The sequence below is a fragment of the Fukomys damarensis genome, unplaced genomic scaffold (assembly GCF_012274545.1).
Source record: "Fukomys damarensis isolate Sample0158 unplaced genomic scaffold, DMR_v1.0_HiC HiC_scaffold_34, whole genome shotgun sequence".
In the NCBI taxonomy this organism is placed as follows: domain Eukaryota; kingdom Metazoa; phylum Chordata; class Mammalia; order Rodentia; family Bathyergidae; genus Fukomys; species Fukomys damarensis.
The window spans coordinates 10640624-10654130 of NW_022900946.1; the positions used below are offsets into that span (position 1 = coordinate 10640624).

At 41.3% G+C, this 13507-nt stretch overlaps 1 protein-coding gene across 2 annotated transcripts in view; it reads left to right on the forward strand.

Moving 5' to 3' along the window:
• Parn (poly(A)-specific ribonuclease) overlaps window positions 1-13507 on the forward strand; it is a 153888-nt gene that overhangs the window by 8814 nt on the left and 131567 nt on the right. For both annotated transcript variants that reach the window (XM_010610023.3, XM_010610022.3), the window contains exons 7-11: window positions 5377-5542; window positions 6729-6794; window positions 7685-7723; window positions 9582-9624; window positions 10807-10887. In XM_010610023.3, coding sequence (XP_010608325.1) covers window positions 5377-5542; window positions 6729-6794; window positions 7685-7723; window positions 9582-9624; window positions 10807-10887 — 395 coding nt within the window. The remainder of the gene's footprint in view (window positions 1-5376; window positions 5543-6728; window positions 6795-7684; window positions 7724-9581; window positions 9625-10806; window positions 10888-13507) is intronic.

Genomic DNA, 13507 nt, shown 5'->3' on the forward strand with positions numbered 1-13507 from the left:
TCTCTTACACTCACCCTCCATCCCTTTTTGAGACAAGCTGTATTTGCCCAGGCTGGTTTGGAGCTACTGCTCTCTCTCAGTCCTGCCTCTGTCTCCCAAGTAGCTGGGGCTGCATGGGTGCAGCACCGTGTCCCGTGGAAACCCCCTTTTCCATTGGTGTTTGTTTTATAATTGGTGATGGCTTCATTTCTCGAGGAAAGAAATTTTACATAGTGTGAATGATTGTGATGGCCAGTCTACTAGTGTCCTGGGCTGAATGATTTTCATAAATTGTATTTTTTCCTATGGCAGATGTGGAATTGAGTGAAGGTAGGGAAGGAGATTTACCTCAACAAAGGTACTAGAATTTTCTCAAAAAAAACAAATGAACTACAGACTTCAAGTGAATCCTCTTCACCTGACCTTCAGAAGCCATGCCCTGTTAAGATTTAATTGCATCATGGTCCTCTTAATGTCTATTGATGATTTTGACCCCTGGAAGTACTAAAAAAATTGGGGGAGGGAGGAGCCAAACTGCTTCACATAGTGAATGAAGTAGCCAGGCAACACAATTTAGATGTTCTAAAGTTATTTTTAAAAAATATGTTTGGGGGACCGGGGATTTAGCTCAGTGGTTCCGCTGCCTGCCTTGCAAGACCAGGGTCCTGAGTTTGATCCCAAGTGCGCACACACACACACACACACACACACACAGAGAAAGTTAAAAAATATGTTTACATTTGATTCTGAAAGATATTATAAAGCAGAAATTCATGTCTTTAGAGAACTGTACTGAAATAATGCAAACATCTCTTCTCTTTTTGTAGTCGTGGGTACAAATTCAGGAGCTCTCTGCCACAGAGCTACATCCCCAGTCTTTTCTGTTTTTTTGAGGCAGGTTCACTAAGTTCCCAGGCTGGCCTGGAACTTGTGATCCTCTTGCTTCAGTCCTCCTTGTAGCTGAGATGATAAGTTTAAAGGCATGCACCACCACATCCAGCTTCTTTTTGAAATGTTTTTTCATTCTTTTGTGCTGGGGATGGAACCCATGTCCTTGCATCTGCTAGGCAAGTGCTGCATCACTGAGCCTCACCCTTAGCCCAGACATCTTTGGAAGGAATTACTTTGGTTGAATTCAGGTGCTTGCATGGTTTCCAGCCTGTTGGTTTTACTTTTTATAAAAGAAGAGAAAAGGCCGCATTGGAATATGCTTTGCTCCCTGTCTGACCTTGGAACAGTTTGGTCTCAACGGAATCAGAAATTGGGCCCACCCATTCACACCGGGACCTGGCCCCATGTTGTCATTGGCATTCTCTAAATCCGACTTGGACCCTTGTTTCCTCTTCGTGGAATCTTGCCATTCCGGCTGGTAAATCTCATCTTCCGGAGGTCTTCTGAGTTTCTCTGACTTCTTTATCAGGAAGGGAACCTGGTAACTCTTCTTTCAGTTCCTCCTGCATCCCTCTCCATGGGAGGTGGTTTTACTTCTCATCCTTTCTGTCTCTGGCCAACCCAGGCAAGGTATTATTCTTGCTTCTCTATGCCACTGTCACGACTCCGGAATTTTTCCTTCTGCAGGAGCCACTGTTCTTCCCTGGGCTGTGTCACCACCTCTGTCACTCTCTCCTTGTTGACTTCTAGGCACCGCATATAGTAGCAGTGGCTCTGGTTTCTTGCCCCTGTCTTCACTCTTTCTCCCCTGCCTCTGGGTGACGCCAGCATCCAGAGGATGACCAACAAATGCCCCTTCCTGTGTTTCTTGAGCAAGAGGTCAGCAGTCTTTGTTCCCATTTCCCTTGGGTCCTTCCATCCTTGCAGCATGGCGGGCAGGGGACCAGCAGTAGCTGTGTGGCTCTTGCTTACCGCCCTCCTTCCTAGAGCACCACTGCTGGTCCTCCTCCACTGACTCCTTTTCAGGGCAGCAATCTGCCCACCTCCTTTGTTTTCTCACTATTTGTGCCCTCTTCTACCTTAACTTTCCTCCCTGTCCACATCCCTTGCTTCTCTTTTCTTTCATTGTACTTCAGAGTCCTGACTTTGTTTGGAACCGACCAACCACCTTTTCTGTTTCTGAACATCTGAATATTGCTGAAAATGCGACACGCCTAGGCCAGTCTGTCACTCTGCATTCATGGGCACAAGCTGTGAGTAAGCGCTCAGCTTTGGTCAAAAATTCTAGCTTCTTGACCTACAGTTCCCTTTCTAACTCTTTTTTATCACCTGTCTCCCCGGACTTCCCACGGCAGCACATTTCCATGTCTTTCCAGTAAAAATCGGAGCCCCCAGAGAAGCACTGCTTTCGTTCTCACCACCACATCCATGGGTCCATCCTGAATCTGAACCCAGCAGTTTTTCCTGCCTTTGGTGTGGTGGAGGAAGAGTCACTGCACCAATCCAAGCTGTTCTGTCTCCTTGTCAGCCACTGTCACCTCCACTTTGCCCTTCTCACTCCTGAGTTACTATTTTTCCTTGTCTATATGTCATCACCATCAACCTTTATGAGTACAGGGCTTTTTAACCGAGTTTTTAGATGACCTTTTCTCCCACCCCTAAGATAGAATTCATGTCTGTGGTTTTGGAGGGGAAAACATTTGTATCTGTATTTTCTCTAACCTTCAGCTGAAATTTTGTAGTTTCTTCTACTATGAATATAGGCAGTGGCCGCAGCAGTGTTGACACATCTGGGCTGGGTTGCTGCTGAAAATCCTAGCTGTCTTCAAATGACATTGAGTTGTTGCAGATATCTTGAATATTGTCCACGTATATGAGTGCTTTAAAATTCGCAAAGTTATTTCATCTGCCACCAGATCATATTATTTATTATGTTGATTAAGAAGCTGATACATTGCATTACTGCATCATGTTTTGTTTTGTGTGTTCGTTGAGACAGGGTCTTGCTATGTAGTCTAGGCTGACCTGTAATTCACAGCAGTTCTCCTGCCTCAGCCTCCTGATGGCCTCGTACATTCCCTGGCTTTATTATTTTTATTGTTCAATTTATTTATGTACATAGCTTGTGATGCTGGGGATCAAACCCAAGGCAGAGCTTGTGCTAGGTAAGCACTCGACCTCGAACTCACACCTCCGACCCTCTCTACTGTTTTAAAATCAAGAATCACTTCCCAGTCTCTTTCTTTTAAAATTAATTCTAGAACACATACTTTTTCTTTTTTTATGTTTATTGGTACAGTTTAGATATACGTAATGATCACATACATTGTAGGGAATTTGTATTTGTACATGATATACCTGGATTCCTCTCTATTTTCCCTGTCGCCTCCTACCCTTCAACCCTCTTCATTTACAAAAGCTTCATTTCCATTGTATTCTTTTTCTCTCATTGTTTCTTTTCCCTTCCTTCCTTTCCCCCTCTCCTCACTCTCGTTCCCCCTTCTTTTGAAGAGTTTCTTCCTATTTCACAATGTCTATTACACAGTTTGGTACTTATTTACACTTTGTTTCTCACACAGGAGAGACAAAGCAGTATTTATACACATGTGTCAGATTTCATTTAAGAGTATGGTCTCAAGGTACATCCATTTACCTAGAAATGTGTCAAGTTTATCCTTCTTTATGGTAGAGTACTCCATTGTACAAATTGTTTCCAGAACTGCTTTTGCTATTCTAGGTCTCTTCTGGTTCCAGATGAATTTTAGGATGTTTTGTCGAATTCTGGAAAGTATGCTAATGGTATTTTGATTGGGATTGCATTAAATCCATACAATTTTGCAGTATGGCTGTTTTCACTATGTTGGTTCTTCCTGCCCAAGAGCAAGGAATATCTGTCACTTTCTGATATCCTATTTGATCTTCTTTTTTACCCTGTCTGTTAATGACTTCAGAATTTTGAATTAGAGGCTATTTTGTAGAATGCTCGCCTGTGTGGACTTGTCTGATGTTTCTTCAAATCTGTCCAAATGCATTTATTAATGTCAGCAGGAACAGCACAGAAGTAAGTGTGTCCTCTGTGCATCATGTCAGGAGACACCATGATGTCATTTTGTCCCATCATAGACGATGTGAACTTGGATCATTTTTTTTCAATTATTTTTTGCATCTATTGAGGATTCTTGCTTCAAACATTGTATTGTCAGATGGTGTTTTTCTCTTTCTTTTCCTTTTTTTGTGGGGGTGGGTATTGGCAATCGAACTCAGGTCCTTACGCTTGCAAGGCAGGTAGCAGAACCACTGAGCTAAATCCCTGGCCCATGTTTTTTTTTTGGTTTCTGTCATTTGAGAAAGTTTGCTATGTCCCATGGTTTTCAACATCGTACATATCTTGATAAGTAAATTTATATCACATCACATTGCTCTTGAGATGTAATTCATATGTGTTTAGGTGATTTAATGTCAGACAGTAACTTTCCACTTCCATCCTACTTGTTTTCCTCCTCAGTTTTTTTTTTTTTTTCAATTTCTTAAACTGGGTAACTTTTATTCTTGATTTTGCCTTTTCCTTTTTGCCTTGCCTCCACTGTATCAGTAAGGTGTCCCTATCCTACTTGAAAATCACTTTCTCCTTCTACTCTGTAAGCCAGGGTCACAAATGATGACCTGCCCCTTCTTTCTGTTTTGTGAAGAAACCTTAGTGGATCACAGCCAGGCCTGTCAATGTCCATGTTGTACATGGCTGCTACAGTGCAGGATCGAGTCCTAGGACAGACATCTTATAAGTAACCATGAAACGGTTACTGTCTGTCCCTTTAGGAAAAAGTTTGCCAATGTCTGGTCAGAGGTGATGTCTCTTCCCTGGACAGTTGCTCCTAATTGGTCTTCCTACTTCTATTCCCACAGCAGTCAACGTTGCTTTTTAAACATGAATCAGATAATGTTCTCATCTTGTTTAACATCTTCTGATGAGGTCCCAGTGCTCTCAGAAAAAATAAATTTCCTACCAGGGCCCAAGAGATATACTAATCTTGCCCCATCCTTTCCAGCTCTCCAACCTGGTGTCAGACCATTTCCCTTTTGTGCACTGTGCTCTGATCACAGCAGCTTTTTTGCTGTTTTTGGAATGGTCCGAGCCATTTCCACCTTCTGCTATTTATACTTGTTTACTTCTCTGGCTTTTGTTTTTTCGGGATTTCCCTGATAGTGGCTTTTTCTGATCATCTAGTCAAAAGTAGTTCCCCTGTCTACAGAGGAGGCTGTGTCTGCTTGTTCGCCTTCAGCTGCCCAGTGCCTCTGCAATACTTGGCACACAGCATAAGAGCCGAATATGTATTTGCTGAAAGAAAAACGAATGAACAAACATATTACAAAATCACTTGCTTTCTCTGTTGATTTCCTGAAATGTAGATAAATGTTTTTCCTGAGTATTATACTGTTCAGTTTGTTTAAAAATTTTTATGTGAAACAATTACTTCTGCTTACGCATTCTTTTTAAATTCTGTATAGGAATTCCATATTTAAATCAGGAAGAGGAGAGACAGTTGAGAGAGCATTATGATGAAAAACGTTCTCAGGCCAATGGTGCAGGAGCTCTGGCGTATGTGTCTCCTAACACTTCAAAATGTCCTGTGACAATTCCTGAGGATCAGAAGAAGTTTATTGACCAAGTAGTGTAAGTTCCTACATCCAAACCAACGTGAATCGGGGCCAGGTCGATGTCTGCGGCTCATATCTGTGCCGCTCACAGTACTCGCATAGATGTGATGTCACGAACAGCAAGATCTCAGTGCAGCACATCTGGGTTTGTGCAGCCACAGCAAATTGTGGTCATGAGTCCCATACCTGGATTTGCTCCAGGTCACTGGGCGAGAGCCCTCAGAAGTGCGCCGCACAGCGGTGTCCATGGGTCAGACCCTTCCAGTCTGCCCCACATAAGTTTGCTTGGGTTCTTTTTGCTCTTGCCATGACAAGCAAACATGCCATTGGAGGAGTGCTGGTCCTGCTGAGTTTAGTGACCAGTATTAATTGCTTTACTAGGAAACTAAAAAGTTAAATCCGTAGAATAGGTGAATCCTTGAGAAGTTGTTACTAATTCATTAACAGCAACAATAATCCTATCTAAATCCTATACCAAAATAAAGCTTTTTTCTTTTATGTTTTTGAACTAAAGTTAGAACATGGTTGGGCAGCATGTACTGTTACTGTTCTACATGTGCTGAACTAAGAACTACATACATAAGAAATATATGTTCTTTCTGGTCACGGTCATGCATGCCTATAATTCCAGCCCTCTGGGAGGCTGAAGCAGGAGGATTACAGATTTGAACCCAGTCTGGGTAGTTTAGCAGTTTAGTGAAACTGTGTCTCACAGTAAATAATGAAAAAGGGCCAGGGCCGGGAATTTGGCTCGGTGGTTCCACCGCCTGCCTTGCAAATGCAAGGGCCCGAGTTCGATCCCCGGTAGCAAAAAAAAAAGAAAAAGAAAAAAAAATGTACTAAAAAGGGCTAGAGATAGAACTCAGTGAGAAAGCTATGGGTTCAGTCCCTAGCCCTAAAAAGCAAACAAACCAAAACTAAGTATATACTGCACACACACATATTCATGTATTCAGACTGCTTTTGAGTATGATTTTTTTGTTTTGTTTTGTTTTTTGAGACGGTCTCACTATGTAGTCAAGACTGACCTGGAGCTCACTATGTAGCCCAGGCTGGTCTCGAACTCACAGTGATCCTCCTGCTTTAGCCTCCCGAGTGCTGGGATTATAGGTGTGTACTACCACGCCCGGCTTTGAGTGTGATTATTTTGTTAGTTCATTCCTTCAAGTTCTCATGGTTGTGGTCTTATTCTAATTCTTTAGAGAGAAAATAGAAGATTTATTACAGAATGAAGAAGACACGACCTTGGATTTAGAGCCATGCACCGGGTTAGTTGTCCTGCATATTTTCACTTAGGTGATTTGTGGCATTTCATGCATTTGATCTTTTTAAAACATCACTATAAATAGTCTTCCTGTTATAGATATGTTCCCAAGATTTATGCACTAACTTTAGCATTAACACAGTAGGGCAATTGTATGTTGAGACACTGAATGAATGTTTCGCTCTGTCCCTGAAGAAGGAAAACTGTTGTACAACTTTCACTTTTAAGTTGTCCCCAAGAGTGGTATAATTACCTTGGCCTGTAGGAGTGTTTAACACATAAAGCCTTCAGAAAAGAAGGATGCCTGTCCTTTTAACTTCTGTCATTAAAAAAAAAAATCAGCATTTCAAAAAGTCATCCCTTTAACATCTTTCCATTTACTTTGTGACAGGTTTCACAAATTGGGTTAATGCATCTGTCTACTTAAAACTGTCTGCATGTAGCTACAAGAAGTAATATTTTGATTCAGTAAAATCTGCCTCTTCTGTAAAAGGAAAATAAGAATATTAAAATTGTTGGTAAAGATATCAGGAATCCTCCCACCTCAAAAATGCTACCTAGTTTTGTTTGTATGTCCCGTGTGTGTTCTAATGAACTCTTTTTACAATTAAATCTTTCCCAAACATTGTTTGATCAGTTAAGGTTTACTTTTTTTTTTCTTTTGGTACTGGAGATCAAATTTGGGTCCTTATACCTGGAAGGCAGGCGGCTTAATCTCTTGAGCTAAATCCGTGGCCCAAGGTTTACTTTTCTTTTTTTTTTTTTTGTACTGGGGATTGAACTCGGGTCCTTGTGCTTGCAAGGCAGGCCACCGAACCACTGAGCTAAATCCCTGGCCCCCAAGGTTTACTTTTAATGGGCACAAAAATGAATACTTTTTCTTTTGTTTTGTAGGTTCCAAAGAAAATTAATTTATCAGACCTTGAGCTGGAAGTAAGTGTTTGTGTTAAAGCTCTGTGAGGGACCCAGGATTTAAAGACTAAATATAATCTCTTAATTGTCATTTCCTTTTTGTAATTTTGCAGTTCTTAGTAATTTGACCATAACAAGTTCTCCCTCTTTTCCAAAGTTGAATATCCACTTAATTTATTTTCTTTGTCATTATTTCTTAATAAATGCTTTAAGGCATATTGAAATATTGATTAATTATCTTTCTGATCTCATCCATTAAGCTCTGGTTGTTTTTGTTTTTTGAAGGTATATGTTAAAGATTTAGTTTTAAGACCTAAAAATACTCAGATGTATTCTTTTTCAAAAGCCGGGGTTCTTAACTTTGGCTTAGACTATGACTGGTTTCAAAACATCTGTAGATCTCCTGAAATAATACCCAGGATTTCATGCATGTTTCTTCTTGGGTTTCCCTTGGTTTGTCTGACTCTCTTAACTCAGAAGTTGAACTTCAGATGGGGTGTTATGGTGCACACCTGTAATCCCAGCTACTTGGGAGGTAGGGGCAGGATGGTAAGTCTGAGGCCAGTCTCAGTGACTTTGATCCTTTGTCAGAATATAAGTGAAATAAAAGATTAGGGACATAGCTTAATGGTAGAGTGCTTGCCTAGCACATGCAAGCCATGGATTCAATCCTGAGTACCAGAAAAATAGAAACCCATAGCATTGAACATTAGATGGAGGGGCATCTGCATTTGACTCTTGAGTTGCATTTTCTTCTATTAGAATCTGACATGCATACTGGGAATGTATTTTGAACAAATCAGGAAAGGGTCATTGTCTAGCTTGCCCAGGCCCCCTTTTTGTTGTGTTATCCTTGCACCTTACTCCCTGTGTGCTCGTATCACTCTCCTTGGCTGATACAAAGTGCCATCAGTCACCTTGGACTTTCCCTTCATATGCCCTGTGCAGCCTAATGACCTTTAAAGCTTCAGTTAAGAAATAGGCATTGTTATATCAGTAAGCAAAATTTGACCATGCGGCAACAAATTGACTGTATTAAGAGATGCAGTACATGTTTTGCAATTAGGAAGGGGACTAGGAGATAGAAAAACAGAGTGGAAAGGGTAGGGGAAGGGGGTGTAAAAGAAATTAAGATGTATGTGTGCCAACTCCGCACTGTGAGTGTAATCATGTACTGCAAACATGTTCTAAGAAAAATTTTATATTTCTTTGGTTCTCTGAGACAGAGTCTGGCTGTGTAGTTCAGCCTGGCTCGAACTTTCAGCAGTCCTGTCTCAGCCTCCTGAGTACTGGGATTATAGGCATGCCCAGTAAAAGTAAAAGTCGTAAAAAAGATGCAGTACATTTTAGAAAATGCTTTAAAAAATTAGTTTGAGATTAATATATTCCTTTGTATTTAAGCACAAGGTTTGAGAGATGTTTGGCAGCTGAATGTTACAACATAGGCTTATTTTAAGCGTTTACTATAATGGTGATATTTCCTTTTTTTTTCCTTTTGAATTACTGGGAAATGAACACAGGGTCTTGTGCATGCTAGGTATTCATTCTACCACTGAGCTACATCCCCAGCCTGTTTCATATTTTTGTGTTATGTTTGGATTTTTCTTTTTTTCTTTTTTCTTTCTTTTTTTTTTTTTTTCTGAGGCAGGGTCTTGCTGTGTAGTTCAGGCTGGCCTTGAGCTTATCATGTAGTGCAAGCTGGCCTCTGAATCCCAAGTGGTATGATTACAGGTGTGTGCCACTGTGCTTAGCTCTATTTTAAATTGGTAAAACTTACTTAGTTTATAGCTGTGTAGTTGTTTTTAAAGTACTTTGGGTTTCAGCTGTCATTGACTTATCTACTGATGCCGTGCTTTCCTTTTTTTTTTTTTTTTTTTAGGTATCCCAAAGGCATTCACATTGAGACTTTAGAAACTGAAAAGGTAACCCCAAGAAGTATTCTGGGCTAACATTAAACGGATACCATGCTACACTGTTGTGTTGGAAATCAAAGCTTACACCTTGGCTACTGTCTGTGAACTGATAAGCTTACACGGGTCCTTTAACCTCTCTAAACCCATCTTCCTCGTTTGTACGTTGGGATTGAGCATGACGATGATTCATCTGCTATTGCACAGCTGTTTCCTGGTGATCCAGTGGGTAACATGCTTTACAAACTTGAAAGCATACAAGTGTTTGTTCACATTCTTCCTGCGTTAGAAAACTGTAACGCTATCCGTGAGCATACTGGCTTCATGTTGTATTGGCGGGGAAAAGGAAATTCTGAGTCTGAGTCTTCAGCTTAGCTGCTGTCACACGTTCCCGAAGTGTACTGATGGGGCTGTGACTGGTCATGGCGGAAGGTTCCTTTCGCAGAATTACAGAAGTTTTGAATTTGGTTATTGCTCTGAAGTCAAGCATCAAATCAGAGCTTGTGTAACATAAAAATAATTTTGTTATGTAAGCCTCGTACTTTGACATAGAAGGCTTTGTGGTGTGAGAATGGATACAAAATACAATATATGAGAAAGAAGGCACATAACCAGAAGAAAATCCAGGTTTTTTTTTTTCCTCATGTCCACAAAATATGATGCAGAGATTTTACTTTAAAATTGTTTATTTAAAAATTCATAACCAGGCATGGTGGTACATACTGATAATTCCTGCACTCGAGGAGGCTGAGGCAGGGGGATTACTAGCCCAACCATGGCAATTTAATCAACTCAGTGAGATCTTGTCTCACAATAAAAAATTTAAGAATGAGCTGGGGATGTATCTCAGTGCAGAGGCCCTGGATTAACCCCCCAGTACACGACAGGGAGAGAGAGAAAGAAAGAAAGAGAATCAAATGTTTTATCCTCACAGCCTATTGATACTTTTAATTTGCATTTGTTAGAATTAATAAACCATGGAGAAGTATTATGGAAATGTAGAGACAATTTTGATTTGCGATGCACATCTCAACTTTAGTGGTATTTTGAAATATTTTCTATTGGACTTGGCCCTTGAGAGACTGCAGTGGTAAAAATTACAGTTTTTTAAAAAATTATTTTTAATGGGCATAGAATTCTGACTGTCAGGTCAAGTTGCTTGCAGAAAATTGCTTATTTGCTTTGGTCTTTTAGAAGGAGCGATATATAGCTATCAGCAAAGTAGATGAAGAAGAACGCAAAAGAAGAGAGCAACAGAAACATGCTAAAGAACAGGTAATGTGCTATGTGCCTTTGGGTAAGGAGCAGCAATACATTTATTCCTTTCTGTGCATTCCAGATCGTATATTGGATTCAATTTAATGAATAGTTTTCTATCATAGAAAAAAAATGAATTGGTTGAAAAGCCTGGAGTAAAAAAGAGAAGGTTAGGGCCAGGGATTTAGCTCAGTGGTTCTGCTGCCTGCTTTGCAAGGGCAAGGTCCTGAGTTCGATCCCCGGCACCAGAAAAAAAGAAAAGAAGGTTAAATTCAAGCGTTAGACATAGCCAGCAAAGTGAGTCTGTCAGGAGTCTCACTGCTTGGCCAGTGTCCACTTTGTGGAAGCTCTCTCGAAGAATATATTGTTGGGCCTGGGGCTGTGGCTCAACAGTAGGGCTTGCCTAACATATGCTAGGCTTGGGGTTCGATCCCCAGTACCGCCACAACAACTGAAGAACTTATTCTTGGTGATCATTCGGGTGGTATGTCCCTGAGCTTTACTGCCCATTAACAAAGGTTGCCATGTCTTTTGTTTGTTTGTTTTTTTGAGACAGGGTCTCACGTTGAGACTGCCCTGGAACTCACTAGTAGCCCAGGCTGGTTTCAAACTCACAGCGATCCTCCTTCCTCAGCCTCCCGAGTGCTGGGATTACAGGCTGTGCCACCACGCCCGGCTGAGGTTGCCATGTCTTAATGCCACGAAGTGCAAAACATATAATCTGGCTGATTAGGGTGGCATCATATGTGCCTTCTCAGTGCATCACCCTGGTTTTTGTATAAAGAGTAGATTGGAGTAAGACTGGTTAAGCTGTCAGGTAACCACCCTAGAGATATCGATGACCAGGAACGGAAAGGTTAGCAGTGTAGATAGACTCTGTAGAGACCTGGAAAGTAGAATGAATGAAATTTATGAGTGGGTGCTTGTGTGATGAAAGAGGAAGGGAGAAGGAAGATGCTCCAGCTAGAAATTTGAACAGCTGGGTAGACTGTAGTCAGTGCACGTGGATGGGGTGGGCTGAGTGATGCTGGTAGCAGACATGGATTGGGGGGCGATCAGAGTGGATTGGGGATGGTGGATGTCAGTCAGGCACTAACGAATTTAAGGCAGGACCATGCCTGATGACTTCAGTAAAAGTACAGTGAGCCACTTTCAGATTTAGACAATTTACTGTCTACCTAGAGAAAGGAAGATTAGCAAAGCAAGCCAGTAGTCCTTGTCCCTGCATCAAAAAAGAAACACTGATGCCAGGCGTGGGGGTCCACGCCTTTAACCCCAGCACTCGGGAGGCTGAGGCAGGAGGATCACTGTGAGTTCTAAACCAGCCTGGGCAACGCAGTGAGTTCCAGGTCAGTCTCAACTACATAGTGAGACCCTGTCTTAAAAAAACAAAACAAACAAAAAAGAAATGAAACACTGAAACAAAAGGAACCAGATAGATTGTTGGGTATTTATCCCATTACTGAGGTATGAAATCTATACTGCAGTTCAGTGCTTTTGTATCAGGCAGCTCTATGAAGGGTAGCGTTGGAAAACAATCCCCACACCTGCTTGGAACTGGAAACCTGGAGGTCATAAGGAAATGTCTCTGGACAGCCTCGCAGGAGTGAACGGGGGTTGGCCTGAGGCAGCCTCTACCTCCCTTCTCCTTAGGTGTGGCCTTTTGGTTTGTGGGAGGGGGTCATTGGGGCACCACGATGGTACTGTTCCCCTTTAGTGGAAATGATGTTGCATTCTGTGTTTTTGAAGTGATGAGGTTTTAGGGATCTTTGGGACAGATTTGTCACTCTAGGGGAGAGGTAAGAGCCAGGCATGGTTGTCATCAACAGAAAAATGGGAACTGTCTCATAGCATCTGCAGCATGCACAAGGAATGGGAAGAGGACCTTACGTAGAGTACTGAGGACTGCAGTTTAGTTGAAAGGCAGAGGCAGGACAAATGGGCCAGAAGGTCCCAGGGACATACAGCCAGGGGCACAGCATGTATGATGAAAGGGTGGTCAGTCGTGTTGGAGCTCTTGAGAAGTAAGAGTAAAGACTGAGGCATGGCCATTGGGTTGAACCCTGGGAGTAGTCTGTCATTGTTAACACATTTTTTTTTTTTTTGAAATGCAGAAAGTGAGGCTTTACTGACTCCAGAAAGTTAACACATTTTTAAGACTTGTTATTATAATTGTGGTAAAATACAGGTAACACAAAATCTGTCATCTTAAGGCTGTTTTAAAGTGTACAGTTCAGTGGCATTAAATACATTCACATTACTTTGCAACCATCACCCTCATCTATCTGTAGAACTGTTTTCATGAGGAAGGGCTGTTACTCTGTCCATTAAATAGTTCTCTCTCCCCAACCCTGGCAACCACTGTTCTGCTTTCTATGAACTTAACTAGTTGAATATCTCATATAAGTGAAATCATACAGTGTTTGTGATTGGCTTATTTCTCTTGTCACAGTGTCCTTGAGAGTTCATCTGTGCTATAGCATGTGTCTGAATCCGCTTTCTGTTTAAAACTGAACAATATTCTACTATGTAGATATACCACGTTTTATATATCCATTCATTTGTTGTTGGATAGTTATTTAGAATAATGCTGCTATGAACATGGCGTGCAATATCTACTTTTTTTTTTTTTTTTTTT